Raw genomic sequence first — 14,409 nt, 5'->3', positions numbered from 1 at the left:
AACACACCAATGATAAATATTGCGACAGTGTGAGATGGCAGAATGAGACCTTAGCTATGAGACATGAGGGTGAGGGATATTTATAGAACTATGACAAAAGACTACTACAGGAGACAACTGAGCCTCATTTTATAAAAGAGGGAAGTTTTCTAAACTTGATATGGGCTAACATTGAACACACTAAATAAAAATAGAATAGTGTACACATGGGAAGTACCCTGCCAAGTTACTTAATTACATGCTAATGTAACTAATGCACTGTGTCCTTCTTAAATTGGTTAATCAGCATTACTTTCAACAGCACACTATGCATCTGAAAGGTACTGGGGTCATAGTGAGAGAATGGAAAGAAAAAAAGAGGGACATATTGATAATGAAGGGGAAAGTCCTATTTGAAAACTTTAAACCATATAAGGGAAGAAATTGACCTAACCTTATACCAAAAAAAGATGATTTTTAATAAAACCTATTCAAAGTGATCTTCACTAAACCCAAGTCTGAACATATCACCTCTCCCCTCCTTTATTCAAAAAAAAAAAACTCCAATATCTCCAAAATGAGAAATTAAACCATTCTGCTTGGCATATAAAGCCCTTCACAACTTAACCCCATCCTTTCTAGTCTGCTTACATCAGAGATGTTAAGCTGGGCCTATAAAACACTGCAGTAAGGCCTGAACCAGACTAAAATGTAATTGGGAAATGTATAACAAAATAAATAAAAATACAAAAAAATACAATAAAGCATAGTTAATGTTAATTTGTGCTTTTCTTGAAGCCTGCAGGGATCCCTTTCTTTTTCAGTTTAAAATCATAGGCTTATTATTTACTTCCTTGTATTTGTTTTATGATCCGACCATTCTAATCTACTTGCCATTCTTCTTATACAACCATTCATCTCTAAATGCTTTTGCACTGGCTATTTTCCATTTCTGGAATGCTTTTTCCTCCTTGTCTCTACCTCCTGATTTTCCTGGTTTTTTTCAAGACTCAGCTAAAAATCCTATTTTCTACAGGCATTGGTAGTCTTATCTTCCTCCAACTGCTAATTTCTTCTCTTTTTGATTAGTTTCTGTCTATTTCTTGTTTATTCCTCTTTCTTGATTTCTTTTTCTTTCTTTCTCTCTTTTTTCCTTTCTTTCTTCCTTCCTTCCTTCCATCCTCTCTTCCATTCTTCTTTCATTTTCTCTCTCTGTCTCTGTTTTCTGTTTGTCTTTCCCTCTCCCTGTCTCCATCTTTTTTTGACTCTCTGTATGTATGTACAGTGTGTGTATATGTAACGTGCTGTTGTCTCCAGAAATTGCCGATTGCTCTCTGGTCTAGAGACTTCTTCCTCCAGAGAGCCACCTCAAGTCTGGCCCAGTCAAGAAACTCTCTCTCTCTCCTCCAGAAAGCCGCTCTAACTCTGACCTAGAACAGAGACTCACTATCTCTGGAGTGCAGCCCTCTTTTATCCTCCCAGAAAATGGGAATGGGATAATGCAAGGGCTTCTGGAAAAAATTACTTCAACCAATGAACTTGCTCCTCCTAAGCATGCAAGCTCCTCCCCCAGGAATTCACAAGTAAAACTCCCAGTAAAGGCCAGAACTAGAGAATTGTTAAATACGACTTAGCACTTAGTAAGAACCTAACATGTATAAATATCTATATATCTATACATGTTCTTCCACATTAGAATATTTGTCAATCAATTTACATTTCTTAAGATTCCTACTACCCGCTAGATACTGTGCTAAATTCTAGAGATACAAAGAAAGCAAAGGATAGTTCTTTCTCTTAAGGATCTCAGGGTCTAATGTCTCTTTAGGACAGAGATCGTGATTATCCCTTCTTTATATTCACAGCACTCAGCACAGTAGAAATATTAATAAATGCTCATTGACTGACTTAACAAATACTTATTAGCTGATTTACTTACCTCAAACCCTCTCTTTTGTTTCTTGCACCTAGCACAGTACTACATATGTGACAAATTTGTAAAAATTGGTCTTGGGATGTTAAAGGTTAGAGTACATGTCAAATTGTATTTTGAAACAATTCAAATTTAAAATATTTAAATATTGGTTTCCTAAGCTTACAACAATTACAAAATGCTAGGTGCAAATGTAAATAATATCCATATATTACATGTTTACATGTCACATTTCTACAATGAAAATAATTCAAAATTTCAATGTCTATATTTAGAATAATTTTGCTGCTTAGAACCAGAATGAAGAGCTAATTGTCCTTCTACTGATAAACTACAACAATTAGGCATTAACGAAAACCAAGATCTTTGTGCACAGTCTAGCCCAGTGAATTGAGATGATCATTGTTGTCTGGTGTTCTACTATTTTTTTGTCACTGTAAAATTAAAAATATTAAACAAGGTAAAATGTAAGATCTCTAGGTCACACAGGAGGAAATTGATTGTGCAAACTGTATAATTCAAACTTTTCTACATAGTTCTATTGCAGTCATTACTAAACAGATTTGAGAGAGCAGACTTCCTTTCTCCAGCCTTTGTGAAAAAAGCTGAATGACTTTCAAAATACAATTACAGATTGGAAATATTTAAAACAAGACATGGGAGAATAGTTCTCATGTTCTACACAATTTGCATACATGCACATATATGAATAAATGTTTTATAGCATATAAGTATGTGCATCAAATAAATACATGTGTACAGTAATATATGTGTGCATGTGTATTATATAGATATATACCCTTTTTAGTCAAAGAACTATGCATCTATAAGGTCTTATGCATATAAGATTTAAAAATTTATAAATACTATACATATGTGTATATAATATATGCTTATTCATGGTTTATTTGTTCTATGAAGATATATGTGTGTATAAATGTGTGTACAGAATATATCTATAGATATGTGATATATATGTGTGTGTGTAGATTTATATATACACACTTATACGTGATTTATTCATATATATGTATGTGTATATATAGATATAGATATAGATATAGATGTAGTTGTGTGTGTGCCTATAAACACTTGCATGTACACACACATATATACAGTGGACAGAGCATTCAACCGGGAATAAGGGAGACTTGAGTTCAAATTCAGTTTCAGGAACTTCCTAGATATGTGATCCTGGGCAAGCCATTGTAATTCTGTTTACCTCAGTTTCCTTACTGATAAAATGTGAATAAAAATAGCATTTAACTTCTTAGTATCATTGTAAGGATAAAATGAAATATTATTTGCACTAAACTGTATATACTCACATACATGTATGTGCATAAACATTCTAACCTCACCCTTACAAATTCTGGCACATAATGAAGAGAGAGTAGAGATGTGCTAATGCATATTTACAAGAGTTTTACAGATTTACAATTTTTTATGAAAACAGATTTATCAGAACAACAAGTTTCAAAACAAAGCCTTCAATGCAAAACATAATAAGCAAAAAAATAACACTTTTTTTTTTTGGTCATATTGCTTCAGTCCCAAGGTTAAAAGAAGAAAAAGAAGAATACCTTCATTTACTGTTCACTTCAAGGGAATAGCAGAATTCTGGATAAATATAAACTTGTAGTACTTAGCATACTTGTAAATTATTTTGTGACATTGCATAGTATCTCATTTTATTATGGGTATTTATTTTGTATATATTTTTCCTTAGCTAGATCTTAGATCTGATCATTTTTGATGGCAGGGGCCACATGTCATTTGTCTAGTGGGCCCTGCAGAGCCTATCACAAGGTTTTGAACATAGCAGGTGTTCAGTAAATTTCTATTGAATAAGAAAATGGAAATTTACTCTAGTAAATGGACATCTGTGGCTACCCAAGGGCATATGGGAGTTCTCTTCTTGACACAAGGTCACCCTATTTACAATTTGATTTTCAGAGAAGAAACTGAGGATGGTTTCCTAGAGAACCAACTGGAATAATAAGTAATATGGAACTCTGTGATTAAAGGAAAATCACTTCCAATTAAAAAAAAAAAAACACATACACCAAAAAAACCCCTTATTTTATCCCTACAGTAGTCTTATAGGCATGGCTTTACATGAAATAGAATAGTTGTTGGACATAAATATGGACCATTTATCTACTTACGTCTTATGAAATTTTCTTCTGAACCATCCATGATACTTAGTAAATCACCTCCTTGCATCTTGCATGAAGAATGGGCCTCACTCCAAGACAGGATAGAAAAGAGATTGAATTGGTAGCAAATATGTGTGCTAGGATTCTTCTCCCAGAAAACTTCACAACTTATTGCTGTGGAAGCTAAAAACAAAGTCCATTAGAAAAACTCTCACTATTATTTTATGTATTAAGGTCTCTATTTAGTAATACCATACCTATAGTTGATATCTAAGCAATTAGCTAGGTATCCTAAGAATTCTCTTTTTTTGACTGAATAAAATAGTTATGTACCTATTCTTTTTTTGTGGACTTTCCTAGTATTTTTTTTCCTTTTTAAAAATTTTATTTTTTTTAATAGCCTTTTATTTTTTCAAAAAACATGCAAAGATGGCTTGATAGATTCTTAAAGTACATTTACGTAAAATGGATTATAGCATTACAATCTTGAAAGGCAAACTATGCAAATCATTATGGTCTTTATCCCTAATTAGCTCTTCATGACCAAGTCCCTGTATTACTCCTTTGGATTAAATGGACTCATCTAAGAATATAAATGAAAATTTCGATGATGAGGTTATGATCCTTTCTTTTAAGCCTTAATTATGAAGCAATTTATTCATAGAAAAAGTGACATATGTGTTCATATCAACAGCAGGGTTCATGTAAAGTGCTTCCACTCTGAATCTTTATTCCTAATACATAGTAACGTAAAGGGTTCATGTTTGATCTAACTAGCTTGGAACTTTTTTTAAGTGTTTAGCAATAACGCCTTTGGTTGTATGGTATCTAGAAAGTCCTGACAGTACAAATAAATCATTTCATATTTATCTTATTTTACAATAGCTAAAAATCTATTTTTATATTGCATAGATTATACCAAATGAATTAAGACTTTCAAGCAACCATTAAAACTGTAATCCTGACAAACAGTTTAGGAAAGGCAACTCCTTTAGCCAAAGGGGAGATGTGTAAAAACCTACTTCTAAGGATCATGCCAAAAATTTCACAACATAATTAAAAATAAACTTAATAAACCACACAAAATGGGGCCTGGAACTTCCCATTCCCATGGAACTTGAAGGAATCCATATCAAATTGGGATGATATTTACATTATTTTTTTAAATCACTAACAGAGGTGAACAAGGAAAACAGCAATGAAACTCCCACAGCTATAGCCTTCTGAAATAACACCACAAGTATTTTAGAGTGCTAAAAATGCTGATCAAGCCAGAATAAGCATATAACTGGTAAGACATAGTATATAATTCAGGTCCTTGATTAGAAATTATACAAAATAAATATAGTATAAATTCAGAGGGAAAAGAACCAAATAAGAACTAAAGCAGTAATAGAAAGCTTCTTGGAGGAAGGGAAATAAGGCTATAACCTGAAGAATGAGAAGACTTGGAAAGGTGGAAAAGAAATGAAAGAGTATTATAAGCATAGGAAATAATGTGAGCAAAATTAGAGATGTAGGAATAATCATGGTACAGAAATTATAAGACAGTGAGGATGGCTCATCCTTAGAAGAAAATAAATTTGGGAAAATATGTTGGGTTAAGGTTTTTTGGGGGTCTTACAGACAATATAGAGAAAACTGGAGTTGATGCTGTAAAAAACAAGGATCTAGGAAAGAGTTCAATGAATCAATGCAAAGTCAAATAAGCAGAACCAAAAGAATATTGTACACAATAACAGCAATACTACATGATGAACAGCTAAGAATGATTTATTTATTCTATGCAATACTTTGATCCAAAACAATTCCAAAGGACTTATGATTATAAATGCTATCTGCCTCCTGAAAAAGTCTGGAATCTGAATGTATATCATGATGAAAAATACTATCTGCCTCCCCCCAAAAACTGGAGTCTGAATGTATATCAACACATATTATTTTTTGCTTTCTGCATTCTTTTCATGATTTTTTTTTCCTTTGTATTTGTGTCTTATTTCACAACATGACTAACATGGCAATATGTTTTGTATGACTGAATATGTATAACTTATATAAAATTGCTTATTGTCTTAGGGAAGGAGAAAGTAAGGAAGGGAGAGAGAAAATTTGGAATTCAATTTTTTTTTTAAAGTGAATGTTAAAAATCACCTTGACATGAAACTAGGAAAAAAATAAAATATATAAAAAAGATAGGGAGCTATTAAAAGTTTTTGAGTAGAAGAATTAATAGTATGCACAGGATATTTAGAGAAAATTAATCTGGCAGTATTAATTGTTATGAAGGGAAAATGGATATTGGAAGATAAATCTCTTGATATAATCCAGGCAAGGTAAGAGTTTGCATCAAGCGAAGTGGAAATGAAGGGTTGAATCACACTGGGGGATGGGAAATAATCATAATAAGATGACAAGCCATTGAAAGCTTCTGTTTGAACTGTTGTTGCCATGATAAATCTGTTTCCATAAAACATTCATAAATCTGTAAATGCTACATTAGGGTTAGAGGACTTGGTGATTTTTTTCCAAATCACTTGATCTCGCCAAACCTGTTTCTCATTTGCATAATGAATAATATTGGGATAGATTCAATTCAATAAATATTTATTTTGGCTACTAATAATACTAATAGCAAGCTAGTATTTGTATAGGACTGTGAGGTCTGTAAAGCACTTTATAAATGTAATCTTATTTTATCTTCACAACAACCCTGAGAGACCCATGCTATTATTATTACTCTCATTTTACTAGAGCAAGAGATAACAGGTACATATGTCCATATGTCACAATAAAATTCTCAAGTTGTTTACAGAAATCAAAGAAAACTACTGAGAATGTTGAGAGGATAGCCTATGCTGCCATTATGAGAGGACAAAGGCAAGAGTCTCATTGTGGAAGAGCAGCTAGGGGATATGGAGGATAGAGCACTCATCTTGGAATCAGGAATACCTAAAATTCAAATTTAGCTTCAGACACTTTCTAGCTTAAAAGCTATGTGACCTGTCCAAGTCACTTAACCTAGATCTGGCATGTAATAAATATTCACTTCCTGCCTTCATTCCTTTTTCACTGAAAAATAAGATAACAAATCCATTTGGCTTTTAACTGCTGAATGCTGTGATTAGAGTTTTTAAGCTGGGCCCAAAATAATCAGTGTGAGGATCTCTATCCACAAAGGCAGATCTACAATTTGTCTCTAACTTATATGTTGCTTAGAACACTGACAGCTTGATGATTTTCTCAGAAATAGATAGTGTTTGAAGTTGGATTGAAATTCAGACCTTGATTTCAGATACAGGGCTCCATTCACAATGCTATGCTGTTTTTTTTTAAGGACAGACTGCATTTTTCCCTTTGTTCTTTAATAATTGGATATATTTTGTTCTATAAAGCTTTATTAGAAGATGCTATCTACGACATAGCAAGAACTATAAAACTCTTTAGCATGACAAAGCATACTGTGCTTTTATACACTATTTAGTATTTTTATACCAAAAGAAATGACAGATATGAAGAATAACTAAGAAAGTCAACATAGCCTAGTAAATAAACACATATTCATATTCAAGTTCATATTCAGGAAAACCTGGGTTCAAACCCTATCAATCTTTGTTATTTCATGATTATGTTACCTATGCAAGTCATTTAATTCTTTAGTGAACCCAGGCAACTGCCCAAGACCATAATTTATGGAATAGTTACCTATTTTCACTGTTAAAAGAAATTTTCTCAGTCCCTACATCATTGAAAACATAAGTACAGAACAAAAAATAAATAAATAAATAAAACAAAAGTCTAGGCTAAGAAATATAAGGACTTAAATATAGCAATGGAAAATAAATATAATAGAATTAGAAAAATAACAGATGCATTAATTATCACAATGCAAAATAATAATATTCAAAACAGCAAAATCTGGAAAAAGAAAAAGTTCAGACAGTAATATGGAAGTAAATAGGGCATTTTTGTTGCTGTCTTATTGACAATAACAATAATTTTAACAAAATAAAAAAATTAACAAAAACTATGAAGAATAATGAGATTTATAGTTTCACAAGTGATTGCTTTCTATTCTTGTTTGCATATTTGAATATTTTTGTTGATGATTATCAACTTTGGAATAAATTTTAAAAAACTTTATAAAAGTGTCATCCTTGGCCCATACCCTTGCTAGCAGCTCTAGTTGGGAAGGAAATTTTCTCTTGCTTCTCATGCTTCTTGGTATTTATTCCAAATTTCCAAATCACTCTTCTGTCAAAATAACCCAAAAGCAATGGTCCTCAAACTTTTAAAATAGGGAGCCAGTTCACTATCCCTCAAACTGTTGGAGGGCCGGGCTATAGTAAAAACAAAAACTCACACTCTGTCTCTGCCCCTCAGCCCATTTGCCATAACCCGGCAGGCTGCATAAACATCCTCAGTGAGCAGCATCTGGCCTGCGGGCAGTAGTTTGAGAATCCCTGCCCAAAAGCCTCTCTGCTGGGTTTGACTGGCTTTTGAAATATGCTGCTTTTAAAAACATGCTTATATACTGATTTGTACTGTAATCCATCATCTTTTATGTGCACACCATCTTTCCCCATCTGGATCACATCTTACATATCTCAGTATTCCCAGCACAGTGTGCCTGGCATTGGTTTCTGAATATAGTATTTCAAGAAATGTTGAGCCAAACTTGGCAGGGTCCTTACAGGTCATCTAATTCAGTCCCCTTACTTTATGATGAGGAAATTAAGACCCAGAGTTGTTAGAAGGCATGGCAGTCAAAACCAAATTTAACTACTTGCTAATGCAAGTTAGGTAATATAATATGCAGAGTGAATCCTTCCTCATCATCTTAAGTAACCAAAACCAGCTATTTACAAGGGGACAAATGGGCCTGCCAATTTAGTATATTGACATTCAATGAGACTTTGTGCTAGGCTATGTTGGGAGTGGGGACAGGGCGGTGACGGTACTGCTATTCTTACTCTTCATTCACCCTTGCCTCTCACTTCTGTCCAAATTCTTCATTTTCCATGTCTATCGCTTTCTCTCCACCTTTAAACCCTTGATCAGACAGACTTTGATAAGGGTAAGAGTCAGAGTTGGTTTGGCCTATGGGATGGCTCCAGACTCCTAGTTAGAGACCCTGCTTTCAGTCTCTCCCCTTCCAAATTAATGTCCTTATACCTACTAAAATAGTCTGGTCAAGTTCCGTGTTTGACCACATCATCCCTGTAATCAAAAATCTTTATTGGTTCCCTGTGGCCTCTAGGATAAAAATACAAAATCAACTTGATATTTAAAATCCTTTATACTGTGCCTATAGTTTAGTTTACCTCTCCAGACTTAGTTCACCTTACTCCCCTTCATACAATCCATGTTATAGTTATACTGGAATTTGTTTCACCTCATTTGCCCCCAAAACTGGCAAACTTGCTGTGTGCCAAACTTAACTTTCAAATATTCCTCCTCTGTGCCTTTGTGTAGGTTGCCTTGCATGCTTGAAATGTGCTCCCTCCATATATTAGAATCAGATGAAATGTCAATCTTATGGGAAACTTTTCACCTAGTTTCCCTCTTCAAATGATATTGTATAAATTTATCTCCCTAGTAATTTAAGTTCCTTGAGGGCAGGGACTATTTTTCACCTTATCTACATATTCTCCAGCACAGTGGCTTAGAAATAGTAGATGTCTATAAATACTTGATGAATCTTGATGCTGGCTTGCTGGGAAAGGGGCATTTCCTCCAGACGGCCACAAGGTGGCCCATCGACTCTTTACACAGTCACTAAGAGGAAAACACACACTCTCTCTCTCTCTGTCTCTCTCTGTGTCTCTCTCTGTCTCTCTGTCTCTGTCTCTGTCTCTGTCTCTCTCTCTCTCTCTCTCTCTCTCTCTCTCTCTCTCTCTCTCTCTTCTCTCTCTCTCTCTCTCTCTCTCTCTCTGTCTCTCTCTGTCTCTCTCTCTCTCTCTGTCTCTCTCTCTCTGTCTCTCTCTGTCTCTCTCTCTCTCTGTCTCTGTCTCTGTCTCTGTCTCTCTCTGTCTCTGTCTCTCTCTCTCTGTCTCTCTCTCTCTCTGTCTCTCTCTCTCTCTGTCTCTCTCTCTCTCTCTCTCTCTCTCTCTCTCTCTCTCTCTCTCTCTCTCCAATAACTTTCCTCCTCATTTCACCAATTTAGACAACAGGGTAAGGGAGATAGGAGCAGCAAGCCCCTCTCAGTTTCAGATGTCCAGATTTTGTCCAAAAAAAAAAGTGATTTAGGGGCCAGCATAGGAAAAAGCCATCACCAACAATGAACCACTTGCAATTATCGCCAGCCTTCTCTCCTTCATGGTCTAGCTCAGGTTCTATCTCTTCCACGAAGCCTTCTCTCTTTCTCTCTAACTAGAAGTAATCCATACCATACTGCTTTGAAGTTCTTAAATCATTCTACTTGATTGTGTGTATGTATGTATAATCGTATCCTTATAGTTCTTGTGTTCAAGTCCAACCCACCTCCTCTCCTCACCCCCCAAATAGACTGTAAACTTCCAAAGGGCAAGAACTGTCTTTTTTAATGCTTATTTTGGCAATATCTAGAATCTTTTACTCTGTTCAAACTCTAGAATAATGATGATTTCATTGGTGTGAGAATTTCCTCCACTGGAAAAATTATAGCTCCTTTATGACTTAAAAGGAAGTTCCATTCAATTCAGTTCAATTCAACTCCTCTATGAATTAGCAGTAAGTTTTATGAGTTGATACAGTGAAGAAAAAAAAAAAAAAGTAAAAACTTACCTGGCAGCCAGAATACAAAGTAAGCAAAAGATAGACACTGCCCTCAAGGAGGTGACAAAAACAAATATGTATAAAATATTGTGTTGTCCAGTCATTTTTCAGTTATTTTTGATTTGTGAAGAGATACTGAATTGGTTTGCCTTTCTCTTTGCCAGCTCATTTTACAGATGAGGAAACTGAGGTAAACAGACTAGGTGACTTGCCCAGGGTCACACAGCTAGTGTGTATCTGAGGCCAGTTATGAGCTCAGGAAGATGAGTCTTCCTGACTACGTGTCTAACCCTATCCACTGTACCATCTAGCTGCTTTGTACAAACCATACATAAGATAAATAAGAAATAATGAATAGAAAGCATACACATTAGAATTAAGAGGGGTTAGAGAAGGCTTCCTGTAGAAGATGGCACTTAACTCCATGAGATAATACAAAGTGAAATGTACTGTGTACAAAGTAATAGCAATGCTGTGGGATGATCAGCTGTGCATGGCTTTGCTATTCTCAGCAATACAATGATCTAAGACTACTGTCATGAAAATGCTATCCATACCAAAAGAAAGAACCGATTGTGTCTAAATACTGATTGAAGCATATATATATATATATATATATATATATATATATATATATATATATATATATATATATATATATTATATATATATATTTAAAGGGAGAGATCTATGTTTTCTTTCTCAACATGACTTTTTTGGAATCGTTTTGCATAAATTCACATGTGCCTTCTCAATGGGGAAGGATTGGGGAGGAAGGAAGGGAGAGAATCTCAAACTTAAAAGCTTTAAAAACAAATGTTAAAATTGTTTTACATGTAATTGGGGAAAATAAAATATTAAATAAAAAAAGATGGGACTTAGGTCTTAAAGGAAGTCAAGGAAAGCACGAGGGAGAGATGAAGAGAGCATTCCAGGCATGGCAGACGGCTTGAGAAAATGCTCTGAATTGAAAAATGGAATGGCTGTTGATGAAATAGTGAGAAGGCTAGTTTCATTAAATACTACATGGAAGAGAGTAAAGTATAAGAAGGCTGAAAAAGAATTAGGTTATGAAATGCTTTGAATGCCAAGCAGAGAATTTTGTACTTGATCCTGAAAGAGAAAGAGTCACTGAAGTTTTTTGAAGGAGGAATGGTGGGATAGTGACATGGCTGGAATTGTACTTTAGGAAAAATCACGTTAGTGGCTGAATGGAGAATGGATTGGAGTGGGAAAGAAACTTGAGGCAGGCAGACCTATCAGCAGGCTTTTGCAGTGATCCAGTAATGAAAAAAAAAAAAAGATCTGGACCAGAGTGGAGGTAGGATCAGAGGAGATAAAGGGGCATATTCAAGAAAGGTAAAGGTGAAATTAATAGTCTTAGCAACAGATTGGATATGGAAAGGGAAAAATCAAGGGATAGAGAATTACAAGCTTGAGGGACTAGAGAATGGTAACACCCTCTATAGTTGTAGGGAAGATGGGAAGGGCACAGGGTTTAGAGAAAAAGAAAACAAATCAATAAGTTGAGACCAAGATGTTTATTGGACATCCAGTTTGAGATGTCTGAAAGGCAGTTGGAGATGTGAAATTGGAGGTCAATAGAAAAACTAGAGCAGGTTAAGTAGACTGGAGAACCATAAACAAAGAGATGGTAATTAAATCCATGTCAACTTATACTGTATTTAACTTATACTGTAACATATTTTACATGTATTGGTCAACCTGCCATCTGGGGGAGGGAGTGAGGGGAAGGAGGGGGAAAACTGGAACAAAAGGTTTTGCAATTATCGATGCGATGCTGAAAAATTACCCATGCATAGCTTGTAAATGAAAAGCTATAATAATAAAAAAGATAACTATAAAATCTGAAGAACTCATGATAAAAAATGTTATTCATCTCCAGAGAGATAACTGATGAATTCTAAATGTAGATTAAAGCGTACTTTTTTAAACTCCAAAATAAATAAATAGCTAAATTAATAAATAAATAAACAAACAAACAAATCCATGTGAACTGATAAGTGAAGTGTTTGGAGACAAAGAAGAAAGAGAGGCTCAGAAGAGATTCTCAAGCAACCTTACCATTTGTGGATGTGGTCTGGATGAGGATCCAGCAAAGGAGACTGAAAAATAGTGATTGGATAGGTGGAAGACAATCAGAGAGGAAACCTAGAGAGAAGAAGCTGTTAAGAAGAGGATGTCTAATAGTGTTGAAGGATGCAAAGAAATCAGGAGAATAAGGGTTAAGAAAAGGTCTTTGGATTTGGCCATTAAGTGATCGTTGATATCTTTGGAAAGATCAGTTTTGCTTGAATGATGAAGTCAGAAGCCAAACTGTAGAAAGGAGAATCAGAGAAGTAGTGACATAGCTTTTTATAGGTATATAGTCACAAAGGACAGAAGACATAGGATAGTGGCAGAGATAGAAAGACCTAGGCTAGAGGGAACATGGCTATGTTTATAGGCAAAAAGGGAATGAGCCAGTAGATAGAGAGAGACTGAAAATAAGTGGGAGAGAGGGAGAGAGCAATCTGTTGGAGGAGACAGGAAGCAATGGAATTACTTGAGCAGGTAGAAGGGTTAGTCTTGGTAAAGAATAAAGCTACTTCATCATGTGAGACAAGGAGAAAGAAGAAATAGTGGCAGAAAGCATATAAGCTCATCATACAAAGTGAAGAAAGATCTCATTCATGTTAAATAATTTCATTTTTTTCTGCGAAATATGAAGAGTTTGGGCAAGGGAGTCATGAGAAGTTTGAGGAGGGATGAAAAGATCTGGAGAGATACTGTAAAGAATGGCTTATTGAGTTGATAAGGCAAGTACAGAAGAATTGTCTAGCCTTAGTGAGGGTCCAATTGAGATTGTGTAGCATAAATGATTGCATGATTTTTTGGTATTCATTCAGTAACACATATGTAGGAATTAAGGTGACCAGTGAGGGAAGTAATTCAAGGCTGAAGGCATAAATGATGTTATGGTAAAAGGGCTAGGGATTCAAAGAGGGTTTTGTATAGGGGAAAAAGGAGAAAGTAGCTAATGCAGAGATGACTTACAAGGGAATTTAGAAGTGATTGGACATCATGATACAGGTTTGGTAAGGAAAGGCAGAAGAAGAGATGAAAAGTCAAAAGATTATAGAGCAGGTGAGGGGATTTTGGAATTCTGGAATGTGGAGGTAGGATATTTTAGGATAATGGCAAGATTAGGACTACAATCATCTTTCTGTATGATAGAGGGGAGTGGAGGAGCTCTGGGGAAGTGAGCAGATTAAGAAACAGGTTAAAGTGTTTGAGGTTAATTCAATTAAGTATGCTGAAGTCCCCTAGTATAGGACAGGAGTTGAAGAGGAAAGAAAAATTATAACCCAAGTACTAAATTCATTAAGGAAGAAAATAGTAATCTGGAGTTGTATAGATAAGAGCTATCGGGATTTTGATTGGGTAGTAAATAAGAATAGCATAAACCTTAAAGGAAGAGAAGTTACTGAATGATAGAGGTAAGGGGAAGAAACTTGGAGGTGGCAATGGAAAACATGAAGCATTCTAACTCTCTCACCTTGACTAGTGACTCAAGGAGAATGA

At 34.9% G+C, this 14,409-nt stretch overlaps 1 protein-coding gene across 1 annotated transcript in view; it reads right to left on the bottom strand.

The window, feature by feature from the left end:
* Positions 1-14,409, bottom strand: part of PLA2R1 (phospholipase A2 receptor 1) — a 178,670-nt gene that overhangs the window by 100,738 nt on the left and 63,523 nt on the right. The window contains exon 4 of the mRNA XM_074303317.1: positions 4,081-4,254. Within this exon, the coding sequence (XP_074159418.1) occupies positions 4,081-4,254 (174 nt within the window). The remainder of the gene's footprint in view (positions 1-4,080; positions 4,255-14,409) is intronic.

Source organism: Sminthopsis crassicaudata, chromosome 3, assembly GCF_048593235.1.
Source record: "Sminthopsis crassicaudata isolate SCR6 chromosome 3, ASM4859323v1, whole genome shotgun sequence".
Lineage (NCBI taxonomy): Eukaryota > Metazoa > Chordata > Mammalia > Dasyuromorphia > Dasyuridae > Sminthopsis > Sminthopsis crassicaudata.
The sequence above is the reverse complement of the archived record's forward strand: the minus strand, read 5'-3'. Positions and strand labels throughout refer to the sequence as shown.